General features: G+C 40.8%; 2 protein-coding genes across 2 annotated transcripts in view; one reads left to right on the top strand and one right to left on the bottom strand.

The window, feature by feature from the left end:
• rbpjb (recombination signal binding protein for immunoglobulin kappa J region b) overlaps positions 1–4,288 on the top strand; it is a 45,958-nt gene extending 41,670 nt beyond the window's left edge. The window contains exons 9-11 of the mRNA XM_033983205.2: positions 32–187; positions 274–377; positions 609–4,288. Coding sequence (XP_033839096.1) covers positions 32–187; positions 274–377; positions 609–927 — 579 coding nt within the window. The 3' untranslated portion in view covers positions 928–4,288. The remainder of the gene's footprint in view (positions 1–31; positions 188–273; positions 378–608) is intronic.
• Positions 4,289–4,343: 55 nt separating this feature from the next.
• On the bottom strand, positions 4,344–27,084 carry cckar (cholecystokinin A receptor). The gene is made up of 5 exons (XM_033983663.2): positions 26,783–27,084; positions 23,903–24,154; positions 10,541–10,802; positions 8,370–8,497; positions 4,344–7,268 (listed from the first exon to the last, which is right to left on the bottom strand). The coding sequence occupies exons 1-5, from the start codon at positions 26,907–26,909 to the stop codon at positions 6,706–6,708; spliced, it is 1,332 nt and encodes a 443-aa protein (XP_033839554.1). The 5' UTR covers positions 26,910–27,084; the 3' UTR covers positions 4,344–6,705.
• Positions 27,085–27,846: the final 762 nt, after the last annotated feature.

Genomic DNA, 27,846 nt, shown 5'->3' with positions numbered 1-27,846 from the left:
TTGTCTTAACTGGGTTTCATGTTTTCTTCAGGCCACTCCATGCCCAAAGGAACCAAACAAGGAGATGATCAATGATGGCGCCTCCTGGACAATCATCAGCACAGATAAAGCTGAATACACTTTCTATGAGGGAATGGGCCCAGTCCACTCTCCTGTCACCCCTGTGCCTGTGGTAGAGAGCTTACAGGTACATCATAGATTTACATTTACATGGTAATAATAATAATACTCAGAATCTTTCAGCATGCTAATCCAAGTGTGTCTTGTTTTCAGCTAAATGGTGGTGGGGACGTAGCCATGCTGGAGCTGACAGGGCAGAACTTCACTCCACAGCTTCGGGTTTGGTTTGGAGACGTTGAGGCGGAGACGATGTACAGGTGAGTCCCCTGTCCTCTCACATCCTTTTAGTGTGAACTGTTGACCCTGTCATAGTCCTCCCAGTTGAATGTCTCAGTTGTTATTTACACATGTGTAACTCTGCCAAAGTACTGAGCCAAAACATTTTAGTTAAATAGAAATTTGTAGCAGCCTAACAGTACTCATTTGAATATTTTAGGCTGTATTTATTTGATGATCCCATATCTGACTGTCCCCACTGTTTCCTGCAGGTGTGCAGAGAGCATGCTGTGCGTGGTGCCCGACATCTCTGCGTTCCGTGAGGGCTGGCGCTGGGTGAGGCAGCCCGTGCAGGTGCCTGTCACTCTGGTCCGGAATGACGGTATCATCTACTCCACCACTCTCACCTTCACCTACACCCCAGAGCCCGGGCCACGGCCACACTGCAGTGCCGCGGGGGCCATCCTGCGCGCGGGAAACTCCAGCCTCCTGAACAACAGTAGCCAGGAACCCGCTAACGTGTACGGCCCCACGGGCACCAACCCAGGGGTCACATCCACGTCATCCACCGCTGCGGCTGTGGTCTCCTAACGCACAACTCGGCACACACAGACTGCAAAGGACTAACAGACTCCCTCAAAGTGCTGAATTTTTGGATGCAAAGAAAAGGTGGGGCAGTGGAGCAGGAGGGGGCGAAAGAATCCCGCTCCTGCCCATCCACTTCCTGTTGGGGGCGGGCTCAAAGCACCAGCACCTTTTTACAGCTGTGAGAACATCTGCCGCCAAATAAATGCCACGTGTTGGGAATGTCGCTTTAGCCCCGCCTACCACTTGTTTTATACTGTTCCCATTGTGGTTTCCCAAGCAGGTGGATGTGATGTTGTCAGATGCAGAGGGACACACAAATGTGCCGATTGCATAGTTTTTATGGACCAAGGATCTTGTATAAGCTTTAGTAAAGGTACATTTTTCTCCATACCTTTTTGTATTAAACATATAGTACACTTTTGTTACCAAATAGTTTCTACTCTTCCTCTGAGCTCGGGCATTGTTCCCTGGTCCAGAATCCCAGCCTGTATTTTATGTGAACTTCCAAACACCTCCCCCAGTGCTCAGAAGTTCACTTTTCTTTTTGATACTCTCTTCTTCTGTTGGGAAATCTCAAGTCTTGGTTGTGTATTTACATAAACAAAGGTTGTTTTGTTTGTTTTATAATTGGGGAATAACCTCAGAGGGCCTATTTTTATCATTGGTTTTTATGAAGTCTTTAAAAGAAAAGCTTTAAGCAATGCCTCTGCCTTGCCTGCAATACTATTACATGGCTATGTCTCTTAAAGTGCTGTCCATCTGACAGGAGCCATAGCAGAACCTAGAACAAGACTTCCATGGTTACGAGACATATTCAAACTAATGTAATAAGTAGTCATTGACTCAAACTAGCCTTAGTACTGTATATTGACTGTGTACACAGTGGACCCAATCACATATCTAATGGCCTGTATCTGTCGCTCTGTTGGTCACTGTACAAGTATCAATAACAAGGAGGACTGTGGTGGCGCTCTCGCTGCGCCTGCAGGGGGCGCTCTCACTGCACCTGCAGGGGGTCTTCCAGTGTGCTCCGCTTCAGCCTCTCTTCTCCAAAAGTGGGGTGTGATGAACAGACACTTTTCAATTTGATGTGGCCTTACCGATAACTTCAATTTCCAAATGTGTCACCTTCTATCTGCTGTTTACTCACCGCGGAAGAACCTGTGCGTAGCACAGACACGCTGTGGCCTGGCCTCTTCTCAGTGCTGTTGTGCCGAGCAGCCTTCTCTTCAGTGTAAAGTCAAACCTGCTTTTATGACCATGTGGTGCGCAGCACCTTCACTTTGGTACAGTATCTGTGAGTCAGCCTTCTAGCCTTTACAAAGCTCCTGTGGTTTTCTCTTTGCTCAAACTTACACTATGTACATGTAAAGTCACTGTTCCGTAGTTGCACTCACAGCGCCTCCTGTTGGAGTAAAAAGCCTTCTAACTGTATTGTTGAATATTGCATTTCCAACAGCAATACTGTACAGGTCATTTGTGTTTCATTGTTTGTCCGCCTGAGCACTAGTTCACCAGCCAGCAAATATAAATATAAAATATATATATGTATGTGTGCGTATGCGTGTGTCTTGCATAGTTGCTGTAATGGAAAAATGAGTCAGACTCACTCCATTTCAAAGTGTGAATCCCAAAAACAAACTTGAGACTTGTGTCTTCCACCAGAACCTAAATGTCTGCTCCAGGCAAACACACATTCAGAGGCAATACATGTGTCCACAGTATTATGTCCACCTGTGGAGTCCAGCTCCATGGGACGAGATCTGCTGTCACTTGAATGTCTGTTTAATGAAGTCTTTCAATCCGTCAAACCAAGCCTTGAAAATTAGTGAAAGAACAAACTGGATTTGCTTGTAAAAAGAAAGTCAGATTAAGTTATGCCCCACATGTCAATTATTAATGTTATATGTTTTATATTGTATATTTTTAAATTATTGGTACTCCCTTTTCCCCTTGTCTTATGTCACAAAGAAGTGCATTATCGCCCTCGCTGCCTAGTTTGGCCTGGGAGTGCATTGAGTAGACCACTCCAGTCGGTGCTGCAGCACAAGTGTAGCATCCTTAAACATAAAGTCTTCTTCACGTTGACCTTTACAACAAGGCCAACCATTTGAACCCTTTACTCTGCACATGGTCTCCAAACCTTAAACAAACTTTTGTCTTTTGTTTCATTTAAACTCAATTTGACCACTTCCCCTCCACCTTCAGTAACTGTTGTTTACATGTGGAGCAGTGTTTTAGGGTCATGCCTCCCCATTCTTCACACTTGTTTCGGACACATGGTTACATTGGCTCTCTGAGGGCGATGCGTTCAAGTGCGTTGTCCTGACAATCCGAGCTGGTTTACAGTTTGAAATAAAGGAATTTCTGTAACTCTTTATAATAACCACACTTTAATTAGTATTAGTATATCATGAGCAAAGACTTCATTCATAGTAATTACTTAATTACTAGCTTTCTCCCACTTCTAACTCCTTTATTAAATAGTTACTAAGCCTGAACCATTCTTAATAAACTATTTGTTCATATAATTAATGTGGTTGTTCATGCTATACTAAGGCTAAATAAACTGCAATTATTATGAAAGTGGTACTGGAATTTTCCATATAAAAAGGGGTGATTATGTTACATGCCTTTTGCTGTATTCGCAACACGTACCGCTTCTCTCGCTCCATGCGTTTATATCATGTACTCTACTTCCGAAAGCAGCTGTTCATTTGTGTTATTGTTTATTTTTAATGAGCTCTGAACAATGTATGTATCCTCTAATATGCCAAATGTCTTTTTATAATGTAGTTTTCATGCACTGCTAAACAAACAGGGCCGAGTGAGTGGCAGCTTTAAACTATTAAAAAAACTAAAGAGTGTGGAGCCCTTGTGTCGCACTCAGCCTTATACTTCTCCTTAAAGACTTTCATGGCTGTTTGCACTATACGCTACCATTAACTTCTTTCCAGACTTTTCAACAATATTTTCATGTGTACATTTGGGATACTCTCGCTTATTTCCTACACTTCCGATCCTGTCTTGCATAGCTTGGATTCACTTTTTTTCCATGTTCCGGCTCTTCACTTCCTACACTCACTGTAATAATGTATTGAACTAGTAAAGTGGTGCGCAGAGGTGTCATTGTGGTAGATATTCTCAAAAGGGTTGCTGATGGTAGAAACCTGTGCCGTTTGTTAACATTTAGCAATAAATAAACAAAAGGGGACTTTTTTTTTTATAACATTAGTTTGTTTTTGTACATATTGCAGCTCCAGATCATGCTCAAATCTGTATGTCATTAAAAGAAGAAAAAAATGAGAAAAAACTTGCAATATTGGCATAAAAATGAGAATAAAAACGTGATATAAAATGTTAAGTGTTTTGTTTTTAATTGATATTTACATTTACACAATTTTGCACGGAATTCCAGGTTCAGTTGAGTATTTTAAAGGGATAGGTCAGTCTTTCACAAGTCACTGATAAGGTTATACCATGATGCCAAAAATCTTTTTCTGAACACTTAATCTAATGCTAACGCTAATCTGCCACAAAAGGTGCACAATGTAAATTTTCAGGTGTAGTCTGCCACCCGCTTTTAAGCTCTTGAGTTTACACATATGCAATATATATACACTTTTTTGAGCTTTTAACCATGTTTTATTGTTGTCCCCTGTGTATACCTGGAGTTGTATTCTGCTTAATTCATGCTTCATTAAACCACTAATCCAGAGTGAACTTTTCTGAGCTGTCAAAAATGCTCTCCTTGCATTTTGCTTGGATTGTAGCATCACAGGTAAAAATCAGTTATTAAGCCTATAAACCATCACCGGACTTGTTCTACAGTCAAATTATGTTCACAGTGAACGTGTAATTCTATTAGCTTGGCATTCACAAGGCCTATGAACTTATTTTGTTTATTTTCTCATTGTTCATTCCCATTGCCGACAGCAGAAGGACCTCCAATACTTCACTGGGAACAAAGCATTTTTCAGACATTATTTTTAAGTTGGAAAATGTTAAATTCTTATCCCAAGGTAATCAAGAAGGAATTAAAGCCACAATGCCATACTGCAGAACGTTCAAGGGCACATCTGTGGAGAGATGATTCCACTCAGTTTGAGTTTTTAAAGATTTTTTGAACAATAAAAACACATCATTGAATAAAGATGTGATAGATAGGTTTAATGCCCTTTACCCTTCAACTAGCCATCCAGGTTCTAGTCTATACAATATACCAGAATCAATGCCTTGGGTGTTATTTTTTTCCCCCTTTCCTTTCCAATGAAAAAAAAACCTGACATATATTTTACAAATATAAAATAATAATGTGCTATCCCTTTAAAAGTTCACATAGGCACACACTAGATCCAAGGAATTTTTAAATATATTCACTTGTTAAGGCTATATACCTGTACCATGAACACAAATCCATTAAGACGTTTACAAAAAGCATTAAAATGGCTACTATTGTTTTACATTCAAGACGAGATGACATGAGTTTATCGTTTGCCGTCATGTCACTTCTATCCCACATTGCCTGCAGGTTTAATACATAGCAATAGGCACATGCACAAACTTTATAGAAGAATCCACTGAACACATTAAAATAGAACGACTTTCAGCGAGTAAGAAAATAAAAAAACAAAACATGGTTGCTACATTTATGCTGCAATTTTTAAACTCCAGTAGGTGGAAATCAGATAGTAATGCCGAGAATTTGCTCAAGTAGAGCGCACAGGTGTTTTGAGTCCCACAAGATAAGGCTACTTCAATTTCCCGTAACACAAACACAACACATAAGGTCAAGGGCAACCGCTGAACTCCAGATGCACTTGTTTTGAAGTGAGTAATGGGATGACCAAATGCCTTCAGGAAACATGACTTGAGACTTACTGTATAACATCTGACACTGGGCCACTCCATGCTCAAAACTCATCTTCTATCCAGGATTATATTGAAACTTTGTGTAATCAACATAATAAGAAACATTTTCCAAAGACATTTATGCTTTAACATAAAAAGTTTTAGCCAGAAGGGGGTCATTCGACATTACAACGGATGATAGAATCTGAATAGTTTAAAATGGAGCAGGAGGACAGGGCAGAAGTGGTGCAACTGTTCAACCTCAAGATTAATATGGTAAGTTTGCGGAATCAGCCTCAATCAGATAATTATAGATAATAGATAGATAAAGATTAAAATTTTCGGGATCATACGTAAGTTTGGATATGTCTTTTAAAAGTTATGTAGACCCTTGCGCTCCATCTGAGATTATGACATCAAATTCTAAAACATGAATGCATCCTGTACTGGATAAAACTATTAAGTAAAAATCTCATGGACCAAATAATGGGATTGTGAACAAGTAATAGTAGTAATACCAAGAGAATCAACATTAAAATAAAAAAATAAATCTGTATATAAGTGCTCTCATACTGGCCAATTACTATAAATTATGCCAATAAAACAAAATTCAAATTTTCATATTTTCCGAACATTACTAAAAAGAAGAAAAGAAAAAAATGGTCTTACTGGTTTTGCTATCTGAAGTTCTAAACTGCTGACAATGCTAAACTTGAGTTTTGGACCCACTGAGACGACATTCATTTTGTAGCTGCTTACATGAACAACATCCTGTTTCTGTAATCCCTTTAAGTAAACACCACAGTTTCTAGACACTTTTACACAACTTTTCATTTTTTCTGTCTTGAGATGCCTGTCCTTCACAAGGCGTATACAATCTTATGCGTAACGCCCTCACTTAAATGTCATTTGTTGCATGAATAAAATGCTTTAAGTCATCTCATTCCAGGTCGACGTTCGAACCCCGGTGTATGTAAACTTTGTGCTGGCCCCACTTGGTTGCGTGTGACCATTTTGCTCTGCTTTTGCCCGAATTGTCCCCTCTCCTTTAACTGTCCCGGCAGACCTCCCAAGAGACCCGCCCCCTTGTTTCTTCGTGCAGCAGCTAAAGGTGGAGAGCATGCCTTGGCGAAACCTCTTGTTCATGAAGCAATAGATAATGGGGTTGACGCAGGCTGAGGTGTAGGACAGAAGGTGGATGAAGGAGATGGGGGCACCCGTCAGCTGGTAGGCCGAGCGGCGGTCGAAAGCTTGCCAGGCGTTGACGACAAACACGGGGGTCCAGCAGACGAAGAACAGGAACACAATGACCAAGAGCATTCGGATGACGCGTTTCTTCGCCATGAGGTTGGCTGTGGGGCTGGTGCTGCACACTCGGCCAACCACAGACTTGGAGCTGGAGAAGTGTGTGGAACTCTTCTTCTTGTTGGGGGGTTGCAGGTAGCAGCCGTCGCTGTCGCCTGGTTTGATGCTGCCACTGCTGGATTGGCGGTCTGTAGATGAGAGGGGAAAAATTAAACGTTTTGATTTCCTTGGGCATACCTTTGTCATTGTCATACATAAAGAAAAGTCTGTATATGAACAAATGGGTTATGTTGCCCAGTTCAGCTAAAATAGTGGTTGATCTGATTCACTCTTTCATTCCTCTGTGTGAGAGTGTTGGTAGAAAATGAATGGTCGTTGTTCAGGTCAGCTTTTAGAATGAGCTTTTTAGTTCTGAGGCTGTAGTTGTCAGTTTGATGTGTAACAGCTTAGGCAGTTTTTGGAATTCCCCCCAGGAAAATGAACCAGTCAGATGCAAATTATGTTTTGTTGGTCTTACACAACTGTTACCTGTACATTTTTTTTGGATTCAATACAGCATAATGTTTCCTCATCTAAAACATGCCTGAAGTCGCTTTGTATGTCATCCATGCATGTTTGAGTAATCTTGTGATCTCTGCCTGAACTATTCAAACCATTTTTCATGAATGTACAAAACCAGGATACAAAATGTTACATTACAAGTTTACAAACTTGATGCAGTGTGCAGTAGTTTCATTAGCAGATACACGCTGATTGTGTTGCGTTAGCACTCTGAAGTGCTATCACACTTCTTGCATGGGTAGCAGGAGGGAGCAAAATGAACGTATAATATTATAATTTAGGATTTTCAGAACAATAAAAGGTAACATGGTGATTTAAATGTGTTATGAATTAACACTTAATACCCCACTGTTTAATCTATATAATATTGTATGCATGCCATAAGAAGCTGTGACTCATGTCTGTCTGCGTTGACCTCACTCCTGGCATCTCTTACCAAGCTTCAGGCCCTGGTGTGGTCTGAAGTTGACCTCACGTCTTAAAAGACCTACACTATATACAACACTATAATGTAGCCTTAAGAATAACACTATACTACTAGTTCAGAGATTTTCTTTGGAAACAATAAACTGAAGTATCAAATCTCTACCCACGCTGTTTTCATCAATGTTTTACTATAGGTTCCTGTAAGTAGATGCTTTATCCTATTTTGTCCACAAGAAACAATATGTAGGTCATGCACTCAGAGACTGTAGTGTTTTTGTTATGAGTGCGTTTCATTTTCATACCCCGACTGGCCTTTCTGCTCGACAGCTCGAATTTGATTCCTCTGTAGAGCTCCACAGAGATGAGGCCGTACGCAGTCATCATAACTATGCCTGGGAAGAGGAAGAGGATGAGCAGCAGGGACAAATACCTACAGGGGGCACAGTCAGAAAATGGACAAGTCAGAACCACAATTCATGTATTTTCTTTCCCACGTAATAAAATGTACATTTATTGGTCAAGACAAGATCCTCAAGATTCTCAAACCCCTACTGAAAGCGACTAGAAATTCTGTCCATACAAATAAAGAATAGAAGAGGTGTTTATGGTTTCTGGTTTGGACCCAGTTTTCAGAAATCAGAAGAAAATATTACTATTGTCACAGAGCTAAATTCACAAAATAGAAAAGTGTTTTAGCGATATAGTGTTTAATAATAAAAGTAAAATATAAACAATGAAATAAGTTTTTGAGTATCAATTTAGATTTTAGTCCAGGTTTAGCCATAATTTTGATGTGGTGAATGCACGATTGTGAATGCACCCTAACATGCGCTGGGAACAAGTATGATCTAATGCGGGCAATGAACGTGAATGTGGAGCACTTCCTGTATTACCACATGACATCACAAAACAGTGTTTTACGTTTGAGAGAAGAACTCCTCCTGTGACAAACATGTGAATAAAGCAAAACACTATTCCAAGTATAGTAAAAGCCAAAAGATAAATCTGTCAACTGGACAAAAAAGATGTAGGAGTGAAGACGTTTTGCTGCTCATCCAAGCCGCTTCTTCAGTTCTGGTCAGATTACCAGACCTTATATCTATCTGAAGGGATGAGCTAACTACACTGAAAGTGGAAACTACTATTGGTTACAGTTTCTGTATGTAAGCTAGGTCTATTGAGCTACACTAAATGTGCACTGTGCTTCAGTCATAATTAGCATATTCATACAACTCTTAATGGGTGCTTACACACCTATTGGCATCCTGGCTAACTGTATAGTTCCCTTTGTTTTCTTTAGTAAAAGCCAAAATTAAATCTGTCAACTGGACAAAATGTTGTAGGAGTGAAGACGTTTTGCTGCTCATCCATTCTTAAGTTCTGGTCAGATTGCTGGTGAACATTGCCTTATATCTATCTGAAGGAAGGAGCTAGTTACACTGAAACTAAACAGCTATCATTAACAATCTCAGCCTTAATGGCCCCCATTCAACTTTTAATGGTCCTATTGGCTCGCTCTATTGTTGTCTTTGTTTCCTTTGTTTGCTTTGGGTCTGAGGATGGAGTTATATAACAATAATACGTAATATATTGGGAATAGGTGATGTCTTAGGCTCCCATTCCTGTTCAAGGAAGGATTGTCTTCTCTAACAAAAATAGCTTCATTTAACTCCCCTCTAAGCTCTGTATCTCACTATCTTCAAAGGAGTGGTTAGTGGCTTTGAGATGGAGATGTACGGCAGACTGGGGTCCAGAGGAGTTCTCTCGACAGTGTTGATACATTCTCTTATGGAGTAGCTGTTCAGTTTCTCCAATGTACCACTCATTGCACTCTTCACTACACTGAATGGAGTAGACCACATTACTTTGTTTATGGCTCTGGGTTTTATTCTTTGGATGAACCAGTTTCTGTCTTCAAGTGTTTGTAAGTTTGAAATAGACCGGAATCTCAAACTATCTGAAAATTCTCTGAAGTTTTTCAGACACATCAGCTGTGTAAGGAATAGTTAGGCCTTTCCTTCCAGGTTCAGATTCCCTGTTGCCCTGTTTTTTAGCTCTCTTAAATCTAATGAGGGACCATTTTGGATATCCACAGGCCGAAAGGGCTTTCTCCATGTGTTGTCCCTCCTTCACTGTTCCCTCTGTGTTTGTGGGCACCACTTGAGCTCTGTCTTGTAGAGTAAGGATAACTCCAAGTTTGTGCTGCAGTGGATGAGCAGCGAAACATCTTCACTCCTACAACTTTTTTGTCCAGTTGACAGATTTTTCTATTGACTTTTACTATGGATCAGACCTGGACGAATGAGGGATTACACAGACACTACTCCAATTGTTTTTGATGAAGAGCCAACATTATAACACAGGTCAGAAAATAGAGTAATACAGGCTCTCTAAAGACTGTTTGTACTCCAGGGTTGAATGCCTTCTCCAGACTCACAAAAATGATCAAACGCTTCCATAAAGGTCCCCTCACCATGACTGCTGGGTGATATCATTGGGCCAGACCAGGCGACACATGTGCCCGGTGCTGTTGTTGAGGCGCGTGAAGGGCTTGAGCGTGCTGGAGATGGGGTACGGCAACATCAAGATGAAGGACGCCACCCAAGTTGCCGTAATTACCTTCGCCGCGTGGGATTTGGTCTGCCACGTCCGAGAGGTGAGAGGGTTGCAAATGGCACTATAACGCTCCAGAGAAATGGCCACTAGGTTGAATGTGGACACGCTAACAGACACACCTGTGAAATGAGGTGAGACACAAATACGTTAGCAACACTGTCAGGGGCTTTTGGAGCTTTCTTTGTCCTATATGCACCTGGTCATTTATATTATTGCCAGTGCAGAGGAATGAACATCTATAATATTTATATAGTATGTAGGTTTTGCCTTATTATGAGACTGAAATAAGCAGCACATAAGGACTAGGAAAGGGACTCAAGAAACCACTATGTACTGAATAAATAGCTTAACCTGTATATGTATAAAATAAACAAAAACATTATTATTATTATTATTATTATTATTATCATTAGTATTATTATTATTGTGCCAAAAAAAGTTAACATCATTTACATAATCACAAACTGTACAACGGAAAAGCCTATTTCTTGAAAATGAGTGGGAAAAAGAAAAAATTTAACCCATTCCTATCATAACAAAATGACATACATTACATTATAAATTTTAGGTATCTGTACTTTACTTAAGTAGATTTTAAAGTGGACAGTTTACTTCACCACATTTGAGAGCATGTATCTGTACTTTCTATTCCACTACATATTTTAACAGGGCTGAAAAGTAAAAGTATTTTTGGTTGTTTGAACAAACAAAAATATACAAATAAAAACAGCTACTGAAAAAAAAAAAGATTCAGTTATTTCTGTTGAACAAAATTCTGCACAAATCTGTATCAAAATCAGTCACTACATTTGAAGCCTCGAATAGTGAGTGTAAATACATTTTTTTGCAATACAATCTAACACAAGTTATTCAGATAATTATGATTTTGTGTTTTTGGTTCATTTTCTGTGCCATTTACTACAATTGTTGTGTTCATCATTGCAAACCAATATTTCCTTCCTCATGTGTCCCTGTGTGCATGTCCCCTGTGCTCACTGTAATGCTCCTAATGCTGCAGACGCTCCTGTGCTCACCTTAAACGTCATCTGCCTCCACCACACTCTTTCTAACAACAACATCATGGTCTATAAATACTTTTCAATTCTATCAACTAGCGAGGAACATCGCATAAACACGCAAACGCCAAAACGAATGAGCCAATAAGCACCATGACAACTTCCTCATCTCATCCCGCCCCAGAGAAAAATTAAACTTGTAACTAGATTTAAAAGAAATATTTAGGATGAAACAGCATCTGTATTAATTGTAACATATTGCATAGCTCCAAACAAATATTCGGAGGTTATAAAATGTGATGTAATGCAGAAAATGCACTAATCTGATCAGCACAGATGAGTCGCTATCCTAAACCACAGGCTCTGCAAGTCATACGTACTAATTACTGTCCACAGAAAGGAAAAGAAGATGTAATGTCTTATGCTGCTAATCACATTATCTGAAAATAATAAGTAACTGCTGAAATTTGGTTATTAAACCTGTGTATGTAGTTTATGTCATGAATATCTCGGTGGGCGATAAAAAAAACTGCTCAAGACTCATTAGAACATATTTTTTGATTTGTTTAAGATATGAATAAATATTATACTAGCAGTGAGTCTTCTTGACGTGAATCCTACTGCTCATTAGCTTCTGGATGAATAAGAGCCAACGTGTGCCTTTGGTTTTATTTATACTTTACACCAGTGGGTTTGCTTCACTTAGAGTTCTTTTTATTCACTTGTTTGTCCTCCTTTGGTTAATTCCATGGATCATGTCTAGGTGAAAATGATGTAGCCCACGTTATAGACCTGGTGATAGATAGAAAGACAAATCTTTTCTTTAGTGACACTTGTGTTGCAGAGCCACTGCTCAAAGCCTGAGAGATGAACTGTTCAAATAATGAAAGATTTGAAGTAGTTTCTTTTCCTGTTTTCTTCTGTGCACAGTAGATGCATTAAATGGCTTGCGGTGGTTTATTTACCACATTGCTGTTAAGTACTGCCAGCTCAGTCCCAGTTAGCTTAGCCTGCGTCATCAGAGGTATAATACTTCCTACAAAAGAAGCATAGCCAGAATGGACTGCACTAGACTGGAATGGAACACTATCACAATGTCTTAACGGTTCCTGTCTCCAGGTGTTGGATCCTGTGCTGATAGTATATAAACTTCTGCGTTAGAACTCCAGCCTCATCCCTCTTCTTTTGAAGTCTCAGGCTACTGCAATTTATTTTATAGTGGGCGTCACAAACAAAAAAGTCTACAAACAGCTTCAACAGCTTCATATATATATATATATATATATATATATATATATATATATATATATATATATATATATATATATATATATATATGAACTACTGAAAGGTAATGGAAAGATGTGGGAGAAAGAGTCATCACATAGCAGGAATGTACAGTGGCTGGTGGCTCTGAGAGAAGACCGTAGCCACCTCCTTGAACAGAGTCCAGTCACCATGACAGTGGCAGACATCCAGGAAAGAGTCTCAGGTATGAAAAACTGGACCACACCAGGCCCTGACATGAGCCATGCCTACTGGCTAAAGAAAATCACTGCTCTCCATGAGCGCCTGGCAGCACAAATGAACCATCTGCTAAGGGATGGGACTCACCCTGGCTAACCGAAGGCCGTACAATCCAAAGGGTACAGTCCCATCCAACTATCGACCAATAACCTGTATCTCCACAACATGGTAGCTGAACCCCCTCAGCCAAATAATCAACAACACTCGCTATGGATACCGACTCAGGAATGGGGCCACCATCAGTTACCTCTTCTACATGGATGACATCAAGCTGTACGCTAAGAATGAGCGAGACATCGACTCACTGATCCACATCACCAGGATCTACAGCACAGACATTGGAATGTCATTTGGGCTTGAGAAGTGTAGCCAGATGGTGACAACCAGAGAGGGAAGGTAGTCCACACAGAAGGGGTCTCACTCCCAGAGGGAACAATAGCAGACATTGAGGACAGTTACAAGAACCTTGGTATCTCAAAAGCAAATGGCAACCTTGAAGAGGAAACAAAGAAAGCAGCCATCGCCAAATACCTCCAACGATCATGTCCTAAGGAGCCAGCTCAATGGTGAGAACAAGACCCAGGCAATAAACAGCTACGCTCTGCCAGTAGTCAGATACCCAGCAGGAATCATAAGTTGGCCAAAGGAGGAGATACAGACCACAGACATTAAGCCATGAAAGCTCCCGAGCCATAAGGAAGGAGGCTGAAGACTAGTGAGTGTGAGAGCCACTATCCACGATGAAACATCCAAGATCCATAAGTACATCAAGGACAAGGCCCCAACAGATGATGTGCACAGCAAATGTCTCAGACAGCGGAATGCAGAAGAAGAGGTGCTGGAGGAATCATCATGGGAGGACAAGCCCCTACATGGGATGTACCATCACCATAACAGAAGTGGCTGATATCAAGAAATCCTACCAATTTCTTGAGAGAGCTGGTCTGAAGGACACCACAGACGCTCTCATCCTGGCTGCACAGAAGCAGGCCTTGAGCACCAGAGCGATAGAGGCCCAGATCTACCACACCAGACAAGACCCAAGGTGCAGGCTGTGCAAAGAAGCCCCTGAGAAAATCCAGCACATAACTGCAGGGTGTAAGATGCTGGCCAGGAAAGTATACATGAAGCAGCATAACCAAATGGTGGGTATAGTGTACAGAAACATCTGTGTAGAGTACGGACTGGAGACCCCAAGGTCAAGGTGGGAATCATCTACAAAGGTAGTGGAGAATGATTGCACCAAGACTTTATGGGACTTCCAGACACAGACTGACAGAATGGTGATGGTGAACCAACCGGACATTGTGGTGGTGGTGGATAAACAACAGAGCAAAGCTGTTGTAGTGGACATTGCAGTACCAAGTGATGGAAAAGTCAGGAAAATGAGAAACTAGTGAAATAACAGGGGCTCAAAGAAGAGCTGGAGAAGGCCTGGAAGGTGAAGGCATCAGTGGTGTCCGTGGTCACTGGAGCACTTTTTTTAAAATTCAGGTATTCTGTATTCTGTAAGTAAATACACTTTCAAAGTATTCTTCCACTGTAACTCAGTCATGAGTACAATATTCTATACATAACATAATTTTTGCAATGTATATCCTCTCATTCTCACATGGAACACCAGCCACAGCCAAACATCTTGTGGCAGAAATAATAATTTTACATATAATACTGAAGATAGTCAAAATACTCTCACTAAAACACAAAAGTGCTGTTGCAGGTCTCCGGGAGCGAGACAACTTACACAGAGTAACAATGTGTGAGGAAGGGGCTGGGTAGGTTGTGTACACAGAATAGTAAACCGTAGACTCACTGGAAATTGGTTGCTTAGAAGTTATGCATTTTATAGATATAATGGCATTAAAGAAGATTAACCCTCACTTATGCTATAAATAATAATATATAGCATAAGTGAGGGTAAATAATATAAAATATTTTTGATAATTTCTCTGATTTTAAAGCAAATTTTAAAACACTTTTTAAAAAGCAGATCATTCTCTGCTGTGCAGGTCAGTAATTGGCACCAACATTAGTTTTAGTACATTGTTCTCTTCCGTGTCGTGGGACTCACATTTGTATCGTTACGTACAGAAAATGAATGTGCAGCACATTTGGACATTTTTTGCTCATTATTATATTCAACTTTGTTTGTCCTCATTCTTTTCAGATACTGCTGCTTGCCATCTACTACAGAGGGAATTACCACAGCAGTGACAACAAAATGACAAACATGTCTGGACATATTAATGTAACAGGAGTAATGAATTTGATTTACTGTGATTTCACCACAGAAATTCTTAAAACAAGTCTGGCAATGATTTATGGACTACACAGGGGTTCTATCTGTGACATCACAGTCACAGGACTTTTCAAATGAGTGTTTGGGGAGGCTCAAGGGCAAAGGACTTTTTACAGAGGTGTATTGAAACCAGCGTGAATGACATGATATAATAAGCATATGCATAATATGTGTTCTTTAAAGCTTTGCAGAGTTATGTTAAAAAACATATATTTTTTGAAAAAATAAATAGTTTTCTGTTGTTATAGACTTGCTAAAAGTGATACATTGACTCAATTCAGTTTATAAATATTGAGAGATGGTGAAGTATCTAAAATACATCTTAACCTATTACAATGAATAACATTAAAGCCATATTCAAATTAAATTACCAAACTATTTATTGAAATCGTGACTCATTTGGTAGTTACATAGGTTTTCATAATAATAATAATAATGCATTTTATTTATAAGCGCCTTTCAAAACACCCAAGGACACTGAACAAGATAAAAATTAGATAAAAACATACAAATACAATAAAACATGACAAAAAACTGATTGATAAGAGATGTGTGCTTGATTACAAGAGATAGGACAGTCTGAACAGGTGAGTTTTGAGTCTGGATTTGAAGAGTGGAAGAGAGTCTAAGTTGCGGAGATCAGGAGGGAGAGAGTTCCAAAGCTGGGGGGCACAGCGACTGAAAGCCCTGTTCCCCATGGTCACAAGTCGGGCAGAGGGTACAGTGAGCTGGAGAGAGCAGGAGGAGCGGAGAGTGCGGGCAGGAGCAGCAATGTGGAGGAGGTCAGATATGTATGAAGGGGCTAGGTTGTGTATTGCTTTGAAGGTGGTAATTAGTATTTTGAAGTTAATGCTCTGTTTTATGGGGAGCCAGTGGAGTTGTTGTAGGATGGGGGTGATGTGGTGGATAGTGGGGGTCCGTGTTATGACCCGGGCTGCAGAGTTCTGAAGGAGTTGCAGTTTCTGGAGGGATTTATTGGGGAGACCAAAGAGAAGAGAGTTACAGTAATCAATGCAGGAAGTTACAAGGCTGTGGACTAGAATGGCAGTGGTGTGAGGAGTGAGGGAGGGGTGAAGAGGAGAGATATTGAGTAAGTGGAAATATGCAGACCGGGTGATATTATTGATGTGTGAATGAAAGGAAAGTGTACTGTTGATGTTGATTGAGAAGCTGTTAGATTTGGAGAATGTGGATGGGGTGCCTAATAGGAGGACTTCTGTTTTGGAACTGTTTACCATGAGGAAGTTAGTGGAGAACCATGTGTTGATTTCCTGTAGGCAGAGGATAAGTGAGGATGGTGGGAGAGATGACGAGGGCCTGGAGGAAAGGTAGAGCTGGGTGTCATCCACGTAACAGTGAAAGTGAATGTTGTGCTTACGGAAGATGATGGGTTTTGCTGTAGTTCTCACACAAAACACCACATGAGAAAATACTTAGATGCCACAATATCAAATCACTTAAATACTTTCACTTTCAGATCACAGTTTACAAGTGTAGCACAGTTAAAGCACATTGGTTTTGATGATGTTTTCTGGACCACACTATACTGAGGAGAAGACACTTTTGAACCTTTACTTGGAGAAACTGTGATGGATGATTTTTTCAATGGATGATGTTGGATCACATGATAACACCTTTGACAGCAACTTTACGCAGGATTTACATAATGGACATTCACTGACTTTTGGAGATCCTTCGGCTTTTACCGCACCCTGGGACACACAATGATTGTTAAAATTGTCCCATACAGACTGGATTTGTTGATTGGTCTGACTGTGTAGCTCAGTGGTCCGGGAACCCCCAGGGGGCCCCAAAGGTTGTCCACATAAGTAAGAAAGAAAATTAAATCAAGTTTACATAATATATTTGTTTACATTTCTTTAGTATTAAGCCCACAGGAATGTGTTACTTTACCATATAAATCTAATATAAAACATTACACATTATTGTGAGCTGAATGCTTGGGGCTGCTGTCTGCTGGTAAATATGAACGTATTTTAAAATGAGGTCATAAAATGCACCAAAATAACAGGGAGTATTTAATTAAACAAGAGTCACATGAAGTCACAATTATGACCCAAATGCATATAGTCCCAGACAGGTTTCATTTGTGTATAGTCTAAGACAGGTTTTGTGAATGAAGGTTTAGTTTAAAAAATAATTAAAATTAAAATTAGATTATTAAACACAGGGAAAGAGTTAGCTAAAGTCTCAAACAGAACCCAGCTGTTCCTCAGGAGAGACGTGTGTAAATAGACTGGGGCCTCAACAATACATGACCAGGACCATACCCTTTGAAAGAGAATACATGCATGACCATAATATTCAGTGTGTAACATGTTCTAATCCATTATTCTGACCAGGTTGAGAAAAAAGACACAGCCTGATACTAATAATATGGCCATGGCTGGATTGTGTGTCTTTATTGTTTTTACAGCGAGACTAAACACTCACATACGCAATCCAGCTAAAAAAGACGTTAGCGGGCCACTCCAGATGCCCAGAGGCATCTTTAACACCTGTATGCTTTTGGGTAGACAAGGACACTAAATAATGTATATAGACTAAATTATTTGACAATTGATATGAGTTGGCTACTGACGTGATATTTTTAGACTACTGCACATCATTTACATATTACAAATGGTCTTATCAGAGAAGAGTGATCATATTAATGTTTGAGTGGTTCTTTGAATTGCAGCAGAACATTCCTTCCACAGCTGGGCCACGGAAGAAGAAGTGTCCCTAGTGAATGAGGTGATTGACAGAGAGAAATTAGGTCATTGTTTTCTCCAAAATTAGATCTAGATCATTTTATAATTTTGAAATATATAAGCAATAACACATAATTGATTGCATTAAAAGTAAACATACATTTTTGCTGTGTAAGTTTGGGCTAGTTTCAAATATTTTTTAGGATAGGTCTCTGGTAATAAACTGGACTGATGCATTTAACATGTTCATTTACACTGTTATTTTTTAACTCACTCACTGTTTAATATTTAGTCATTTTTGTATCAATTAGCTATCATATTTATAAGTTAAAACTTCAATTTGATTAACTTATTTATCCCCAAGGTGTTTATGAATTGCCCTCTGGAGTGGGGTGATTCGGTTGCGTTGAGTTGAGTTATTATTTAATTTGGGGAAACAACAGGAAGCCATTCTGTTGAAATGTTTGATGATTGATTTGGGTTTAGAAATATTAAGGTTCATGAATGAGGTACGAGTCATAGTTTTTGAAGATTGTGAAGGACCAAAGGAGACAAAAATGGACACTGTAGGGAACTCGTGGTGTGTGGGCAGAATAATCATGGGTCTATTGAGAATAATGGTGGATACACCTCAGGGTCAGAGTTCAGTGCAGGGCAGTCTACCATGGCCCTTAGAGATCTTCATGGCACATGGATTTCACTGTCCACAATCAACTACATATCATACGTCACTGAGGCACCGAGCTGATCAGTGAAATGAAATGCCCATATTTCAAAAAAAAAAAAAAAAAAGAAGCAATAAACTGATTATTAAATTATGTATTTTTATTATTTTATTATTACTATATTTTTGTTGTCATTGAACTGAGATATTTCCATTGCATGTTGTCTGTTTTAGAACAAATATGAAGTATTACATCGTCATTATGGGAGAAACTAATTGGCTGCTGCCATTGGTGCCTTTGTTTGGCCCTCGGTGCCAAACAAAGGCACCAATGGCGTGACAGTCATTCTGATATTACTTTTATCTCCATGTTAAATGTAAAGGTCTGCGTATGCTTCTATTGTTGGTTTTAACTTGTTTTTAGAAATTTTGAGGGTTTTTTTTCTTTTTTTTCCAGCTTGGATTTAGGTTACATTTTGAGTTTTCCTAAATAAATAAAAAAATTGCCTTTTTTGGTGAAAACGTAACATTTTCAGAGGAGAGAATTGTTTGTACTAAGGGCTCTCTCTTCCAGTACAGTCCCTCTAATCTTAGCCTGCATCATCAGAGGTATAATACTCCCTACAACAGAAGCATAGCCAGACTTGACTCTACTAGACTGGAATGGACAATAATATCATAATGTCTTGAGGGTTTATGTCTACGGGTGCTGGGCCTTGTACTGATGGTAAATAAACTTCTCCTGCGTTAGAACACCAGTGCCATGGCTCTTCAACTCAACAATTACTTTCTAAACAATTGGTTTAACAGACCATCTGGCAAGTCATGTTTGTAGTGTCATTTCAGTGGTATTGTGTCCTGTATCCTTTCAACCTTTACACTGGAGACATTTGAAATGTAGTTTTTTCAGGGGGACACGGTGACAATGACTGCACCGCTATAAACAAACTTTGGACAGTGTTTTGGCTATTATTGTGGTCATCCTTTGTAAATGTGCAGTGTTAATCTTCAGTAAGAGCCTTTCCTAATCATACGTGCTCCTTAATTTACCATTTTAATTACAGCCTGCTGTGCCACTCTTTCCAAGTCATTTGTATTAGCTTCCACTCTGCTTGCTTCATGTGCTCTTTGGGTGAGGCGTGCACCCATATTTCCTCAAACAATTTGTCAGTGTGACCCGCCGTGAGCATCACAATTGGGATCACAGATAGACAACTACAGTGAAGTGAGCGACAATTCATTAAGTCAACATTAGCGCTCTTGTTCTGGGACATTTTTTTCTAGGTCAAATCTATTAGACCAACCTGACATTCTAGTGAAGAGTCTAAAATGAAAAGGAAATGAATGTTTTGAATGGCCTGGCCCATGATGGCTTCAATTATCATGCCTCAAACAAAAAGTAGAAACCAATTACTAGTCCGTAATAGTCTTATCTATCTGAGTTGAGATGAATGGGTCCAGAGATTACCAAAAGATATGAGGGGACTATTTGATTGACCCATAAATGATTGCAGTGACCCTTCACTCTGAAGGCTCTGTTAAGTACTCATGAAACAAATCAAACTCTCTTTTCAATCTATCTAGAGAGTCATTCAAAAATAATATTACTCACATTACTTACTCCATCTTCAGTAACTGGATTTATCATTGGATTTTGGATATGTTTTCTACCTTCCATAAAGCTTTTGAAATCACTCTATAAGGGAGACACCAGAAAGCCAACAGGTATTGTACTTGTGTATGTATAAAACCATATCCATCCCAAGGCCTTTTAATGATAGATCCTCAGAATATAAAGAAAGGCCTTTTCTGTGGTCTATGTGCATAACCCATACAAATGTGAGTCCCTGTATGACCGGAGCTCCTGCTCCGGTCATACAGGGACCGGACAGCCCTTAGCAAAGAGCCCCGGACCCCATACTCCCAGAGCACCCCCCAAAGGACACCACGAGGGACACGGTCGAATGCCTTCTCCAGATCCACAAAACACATGTGGACTGGTTGGGCAAACTCCCATGAGCCCTCGAGGACCCGATGGAGAGTATAGAGCTGGTCCAGTGTTCCACGACCAGGACGAAAACCACACTGCTCCTCCTGAATCCGAGGTTCGACTATCGGTCGGATTCTCCTCTCCAGTGCCCTGGAATAGACCTTACCGGGAAGGCTGAGGAGTGTGATTCCCTTGTAATTGGAACACACCCTCCGGTCCCCCTTCTTATACAGAGGGACCACCACCCCGGTCTGCCATTCCACAGGTACTGTCCCCGATCGCCACGCGATGTTGCAGAGACGTGTCAGCCAAGACAGCCCCACAACATTCAGAGACCCGAGGCACTCAGGACGGATCTCGTCCACCCCCGGAGCCTTGCCACCGAGGAACCCGCCAACCACCTCAGCGACTCCAGCCAGGGCGATGGACGAGTCCGCCTCTGGGTCCCCAGCCCCTGCTTCCCCCCCGGAAGACGCGACAGTGGGACCGAGGAGATCCCCAAAGCATTCCCTCCACCGCCCGACAACATCCCCAGTCGAGGTCAGCAGCTCTCCACCCGCACTGTAAACAGTGTTGGTGAAGCACTGCTTCCCCCTCCTGAGGCGTCGGACGGTTTGCCAGAATCTCTTTGAGGCCGTCCGATAGTCCTCCTCCATGGCCTCCCCGAACTCCTCCCAACCCCAAGTTTTTGCCTCTGTGACTGCCCGAGCCGCGGCACGCTTGGCCCGCCGGTACTCATCAGCTGCCTCAGGAGTCCCACGAGGCAACAAGGCTCGATAGGACTCCTTCTTCAGCTTGACGGCATCCCTTACTTCCGGTGTCCACCACCGGGTTCGGGGATTGCCGCCGCGACAAGCACCACAGACCTTACGACCACAGCTACGAGCAGCCGCATCGACAATAGAGGTGGAGAACATGGCCCACTCGGAGTCCATGTCTCCAACCTCCCCCGGGATCAGGGAGAAGCTCTCCCGGAGGTGGGAGTTGAAGACCCCCCCGACAGAGGGCTTCGCCAGACGTTCCCAGCAGACCCTCACAATGCGCTTGGGCCTGCCAGGTCTGTCCGGCTTCCTCCTCCGCCAGCGGCTCCAACTCACCACCAGGTGGTGATCAGTTGACAGCTCAGCCCCTCTCTTCACCCGAGTGTCCAAGACATGCGGTCGGAGGTCAGATGACACGACAACAAAGTCGATCATCGATCTCCGACCTAGAGTGTCCTGGTGCCACGTGCACCGATGGACACCCTTGTGCTCGAACATGGTGTTTGTTATGGACAAACTGTGACTAGCACAGAAGTCCAATAACAAAACACCGCTCGGGTTCAGATCGGGGAGGCCGTTCCTCCCAATCACGTCCCTCCAAGTGTCACTGTCGTTACCCACATGGGCGTTGAAGTCCCCCAGGAGAACAACGGAGTCCCCGGTTGGTGCACTGTCTAGTACCCCTCCCAGGGACTCCAAGAAAGCCGGGTACTCTGCACTGCTGCTTGGCCCGTAGGCCGACACAACAGTGAGAGACCTGTCCCTGACCTGAAGGCGCAGGGACCCTCTCGTTCACCGGAGTGAACCCCAACACGCAGCGGCTGAGCTGTGGGGCAATGAGCAAGCCCACACCAGCTCGCCGCCGCTCCCCGCGGGCAACGCCAGAGAAATGGAGAGTCCAACCCCTCTCAAGAAGTTGGGTTCCAGAGCCCAAGCTGTGCATGGAGGTGAGGCCGACTATATCTAGCCGGTAACGCTCAACCTCCCGCACAAGCTCAGGCTCCTTCCCCCCCAGCGAGGTGACATTCCATGTCCTCAGAGCGGTCGTCGAGGTCCCCGCCTTTGACTGCCGCCCGGATCTCTCTGCACCCGCCCCGCATGGCTCCTCCCGCAGGTGGTGGGTCCACGGGAGGAATGTGCATAACCTTGGTATTTCAATGAAACTTAGATCTTGTGGAAGCTCTCTGTTGTGTAATAGTGCAGAATCATACATAACCTTTCCAATTCCACCTGACAACAAATGCATGAAAATCATAGACAAGACTTCTTCTAAATTCGGGGGTTAGTAGCAAGCAAGACTAGTAATAGTAGTAATATTAGTACTAGTATTAGTATTAGAAGTAGTAGTAGTAGTAATAGTAAAAACCACATCATAGTCACATAGTAACAGTAGCTTATTTGTTAAAGTTCCCACGAATGCTGTTGTTGTCCTTAATCCCCCGCACCCCCAGTGTCTGTGTCCACTAGTGTATAAATGTATGTATGAAAGGGTGAGTGGTTCCTTGATGTAAAATGTCTTGAAGGTTGAAAAGTGCTATATATATATATTTCCTCCTCTTTTTCCTCCATTCTGTTGCTTCTGTCTTGGTGGTCCTAAATCAGCATTTTGTTCAGACCATCATTTTGTAGAAAAGTCATGCCTTGATGCCCAAAAGCAAGTCATGAATAATATAGAGATAAATCAGAATTGTTACAAAAGCATTAAAAATAAAAAAGCTTCCATTTTAAAGAGGGGGTATTAAGCAAAATCAAGCTTTCTATCATGTTATAACATTGTTCCCTCATCTAAAGCATGCCTGAAGAGGTATGCATGCATGAGTAATTTAACGATCTTCTCGAGCCTTGTGGTTAGCAGTACGATTATGTCCAATGCTCAGCCCACATGCCTACGTCACTCATGCTCTGGCACAGCAATATTCCATGAGCAAAAGCATGATACAAAACAATATATTACAACTTGACAAACCTGATGCAATGTGCAGTAGTTTCATTAGTGGAATGTACAACGATTGTATTATGAAAGTGCTCTGAAGGGGGTGTGACTGCGCAGAGAGCAAAGGGACTTCAGCTCAGAGCATTAAAATGAAAGTGAAACTTATTAAACATGTTAATAAGATGTTTTCAGCGAATATAGCATTTTCAAAACAATAAACATGGTGATGTTGCAATTAATACCCCATAGAATTGTAATGCCCCCTTTTTAAAAGACCCATTTACCCTATGAAGGGACAAAAGCACTGTGACTGACCCATAAAGTACATGACGAGTTTGCAGATGCCGGTGCCGAAGATGAAGTCCCTCATGAGGTTGGGGATGAGGGTGAAGGGGATGCAGACCAGGGACACCATCAGGTCGCTCACAGCCAGAGACAGCAGGAACAAGTTGGTGACGGTCCGCATGCGCCGATTCCTCACCAGAACGGCGATGATCATGCTATTGCCGACCACACTCAAGAGGAAGATCAGGCTGTAGAGCACAATCCGCACCGTCTGGTTGATGTCTGCCACAATGAGAGAAAAGAAGAGTTTCATAGCAAAAATAGGATATGACATTAACAGATTTCTGGAGTTATCACATTATTGGTCATCAAAGATGGGTAGTACATAGTCATATTTACTTGAGTAACTTTTTAAAGCAATTATACATCTTGGAGTAGTTTTTGGACTGCACACTTTTACTCCTACTCAAGTAATATTTCATACAGTGTTACTGTAAGGTACTGTGTGCATCTGGCATGCACTGATAACTGACCCGTCTTCAACTGAGTTGTCCTTGGTCAGAAGGAACAGGCAAACTCCACTTGTATGATTCAGGGATGTTTATTTAGGAGGAGGGAGCAGGTGACATTGGAAATGATTACTACACAGATAGTTTGTGGTTGTGTATCTGTGTATATGTGTGTGTGTTGTTATATTGTATGAACACACAGTACTCATACACACAAGATTAGGCAGTACTAATTTCCCCAAATACTTTTTACTCTTACTTGAGTGATTGTCATGTAAACTGTTCCATCTGGTATGAGTAATCAGATTTCTTTCTGAGTGTTCACACTTATGCAGGTTTTGATAAGAAAAATCATGCAAAGACAAAATGTTAAAGATTGAAACTGAAAAAATTCATTGTACTTTGACTTTTGTGCATGTAAACACATACCAAAGATCAGACTGGGTTATCTGATATCTTTTTCTGTCACATTTAACTTGATAATGGATTTGATCATGGAGCGATGTTTGACTAGACCATACAGTGATAAAAATCGTGTTCCTGTTATGGAAGGTTATTTTTGTAAAATTGTCATATTATCACGCTTTTTTATGCAGCTGAAATACACTTTTTTACAACCACATTTCCCATTGATGACCCTTAGTAATGTGACAGATGTATTTAATCAGCTGCTATAAAGTGTGAACTCTCAAAAGAAGAAGATCAAATTGAAATGATCTGACTCCAAGAAAATTGTGACATAAATGTTTTGGCTTATCGCCCATCACTTTTAAAAAATATCACTATACACAGAGTGAAGTTTAAAACTCTAATGATTTTTAAAAATGGCACTCATCTATTTTAGTAAACAAACTTTTCAACATGACTGATTGTTTTGTCACGGAGGAAAGCCAAACAGTTGTTGTACAATGGGTTACAAGTGACTGGATAGCGAACATTAGTAATCAGGGTCAGCAGCAGACATAGGGACAAAGTTGATTCGTGGACAACATAAGCTAGAGGGAAATTGTTAAACTCTGCAGAATATTGTTTAAAGGTACACTATGCTATTTTTCTGTAGGAGGTTCTGCTCCCTGCTTGTCTCCATGGAGATGTCCTTTGCTTTGTGTAGAATGTTCCACAATAGGCAAAGTCATCTATCTCTATGGAGACAAGTAGCTAATGCCACCAGGCAAGTTACAGATTAGATCCGTGGATCACATTAATTAAAACTGCTTAAATTAAAACACCTGTAATCGAATGAATGGAAGATAGATGAGTTTAGTGACATACTGTGGAACATTCATCTCCATGAAGAAAAGTAGGTGGCAGACCCTCCACCACAAAAGTTACATTTACCTTTTAATAGATAAAATAGCACTAACAAAATGTTGTCTTGCTTGGTCTCTCTTGCATTGGGCAAAACAAACAACAGCTCAATGCAAAGGGATGGGATAAATGTATGAGCATCACAATAACAAAACAAGAAACATCTGTTTTTCAGAGCATTATTACAAACGTCATGCCATTATAAAGTTGGCCCACTGAAGTTGTCTAAGGATGTTTTAAAATTGACACCTGCTTAGTATCTCTCAGTACATAACAGATACATGTTCGGGCATATGGTGGTCTTATTACAAACTCATTTACAGGAGATAGCATAGGTCCTGCTGTAAAACACACTTTCACAGTGGAACGTCTGGAAGAAGAGCGACTTGTGCCAGTAATGTTGACTTTTATGGTATTTTTATTTTTTTTTTAACTTTTATTCTACAAACACAAACCATCTGCCTCAATAATAATTGTTCTTACTAACAGTTTATGAAGCCACTCTTCACCATTCTTTGAATCTGAACCATTCATTTTGGTAAATGAATAATATGTTGGGGCCTGGATAATATTTCATGTCAGGAGACTATTACATTCTTAATAAAACAAGAGCAATTTATTTTGAAGAAAGAAAATGAATAATAGAGATCAATGAATCTTGCTGCCATGTGTTTGGTTGTCTATAGCTGCATATAGAAATGTTTGAATGTGAATGCCGTACCCTATAGTTCTTACTGTTGTGATAGCTATGATGAAGTGGTCTTCACACCATAAATGCAAACATGAATTGTCTCAGCTCTGCATGTGGTATGGCCACAATGTTTCTCCTTCACTATAAAACACATTTTTACGTGTTTCTGCGCCACTCTATTAGGTACAATGTTGACGTCTTCTTTTATAAGTTGTAAAACAACGCGGTGTCTGTATCAGTAGCCTACTACTAGACATACAGTAGACCACCGCAGCAGGCATATGCGTAATGCGCGCTGGCGCAAACATGCCCAAAGCAAAATTCTCTTTTGGAACAAATCAGGCTCAAAGGAACGAATCTCTGAATTATGATATCCAAGAGCATTGAACAAAACTTCTTTACCTTTAGGTTCGGGTGAAGGGACTTCCTCGCTCTCACAATCTGAAATATTCTTAATTCCCAAATTACACAAAATCTTATTCAGATCGGTAGAATTGACCAGCATGTCGTGGATTGTAAACGTCTCCATTCCGCGTCCTCTTGCAACAAAACCAGGTAAATTGAGTTTTTAAAAAATCCGTCACATGCTACAAACAAAATCAACACAAAGTGAGTCTTATTTCACGACTTAAGAAAAGGGACTTTGATGAATATCGCAGTGTGTTTGTGAGGCAGAGTGTCCGTGCGCTCCTCGTGTGCCGTGCGTCCTGGCTCTGTAGTGTCGCACAGCATGTGGAAGGGGCGCACTCTCGAGCGCGCAGCCCGCCTTCAGGCACAGCACTAGTCAGCATCTGCCAGTCTACATAAAAAACAAACAAAAAAACAACAACACACAAAAAACAAAAAAAAACTAAAACTAAACTAAAAACCTTACAATCCACGTAAGCCTATCTGATTATATGATTTAGCTTAACCTTTAAAGAACACAAATGACAAAGATGACGCCTATTTAAATGCACGCATTTTGGCTGCTGTGGTATTATGTTGTTTGATTTGACTTTAGAGATATGCTGCAATTAGGAGCCGTAGATCACCAGGCCTATTCTTTTGTCTTCATTCACGTGAATAGGATCCCGTGTGGCACCGTGTGGCTCCCTGGTATATCCTAACCAACTCCAGATCTCAAAGGAAACTAGTGAAATATGGTTTTATTTATGTCGGCATGGGAAAGTGGTTTATTTTCATAAATAAATATACTATAGCCTAACCCAATAAACAAAACAACACCTGAGGTTATACAACTATTTCCAAGTCTGCAGAGATGGAATTTAAATCTCAGGTTTTTATATCCTTTAACCAAATGTGCATGTTTGCATTGAATTGAAATTGATCAGTCTTTCAAAATCATAATATTTTTTCTTTGATAATAAAAAAGCAAACAAAAACAAAACACTTTTCTTATCTACAGGTTTTCCCGTATATATATATATATATATATATATATATATATATATATATATATATAT

The sequence above is a fragment of the Periophthalmus magnuspinnatus genome, chromosome 18 (assembly GCF_009829125.3).
Source record: "Periophthalmus magnuspinnatus isolate fPerMag1 chromosome 18, fPerMag1.2.pri, whole genome shotgun sequence".
Taxonomy (NCBI): domain Eukaryota; kingdom Metazoa; phylum Chordata; class Actinopteri; order Gobiiformes; family Gobiidae; genus Periophthalmus; species Periophthalmus magnuspinnatus.
The sequence above is the reverse complement of the archived record's forward strand: the minus strand, read 5'-3'. Positions and strand labels throughout refer to the sequence as shown.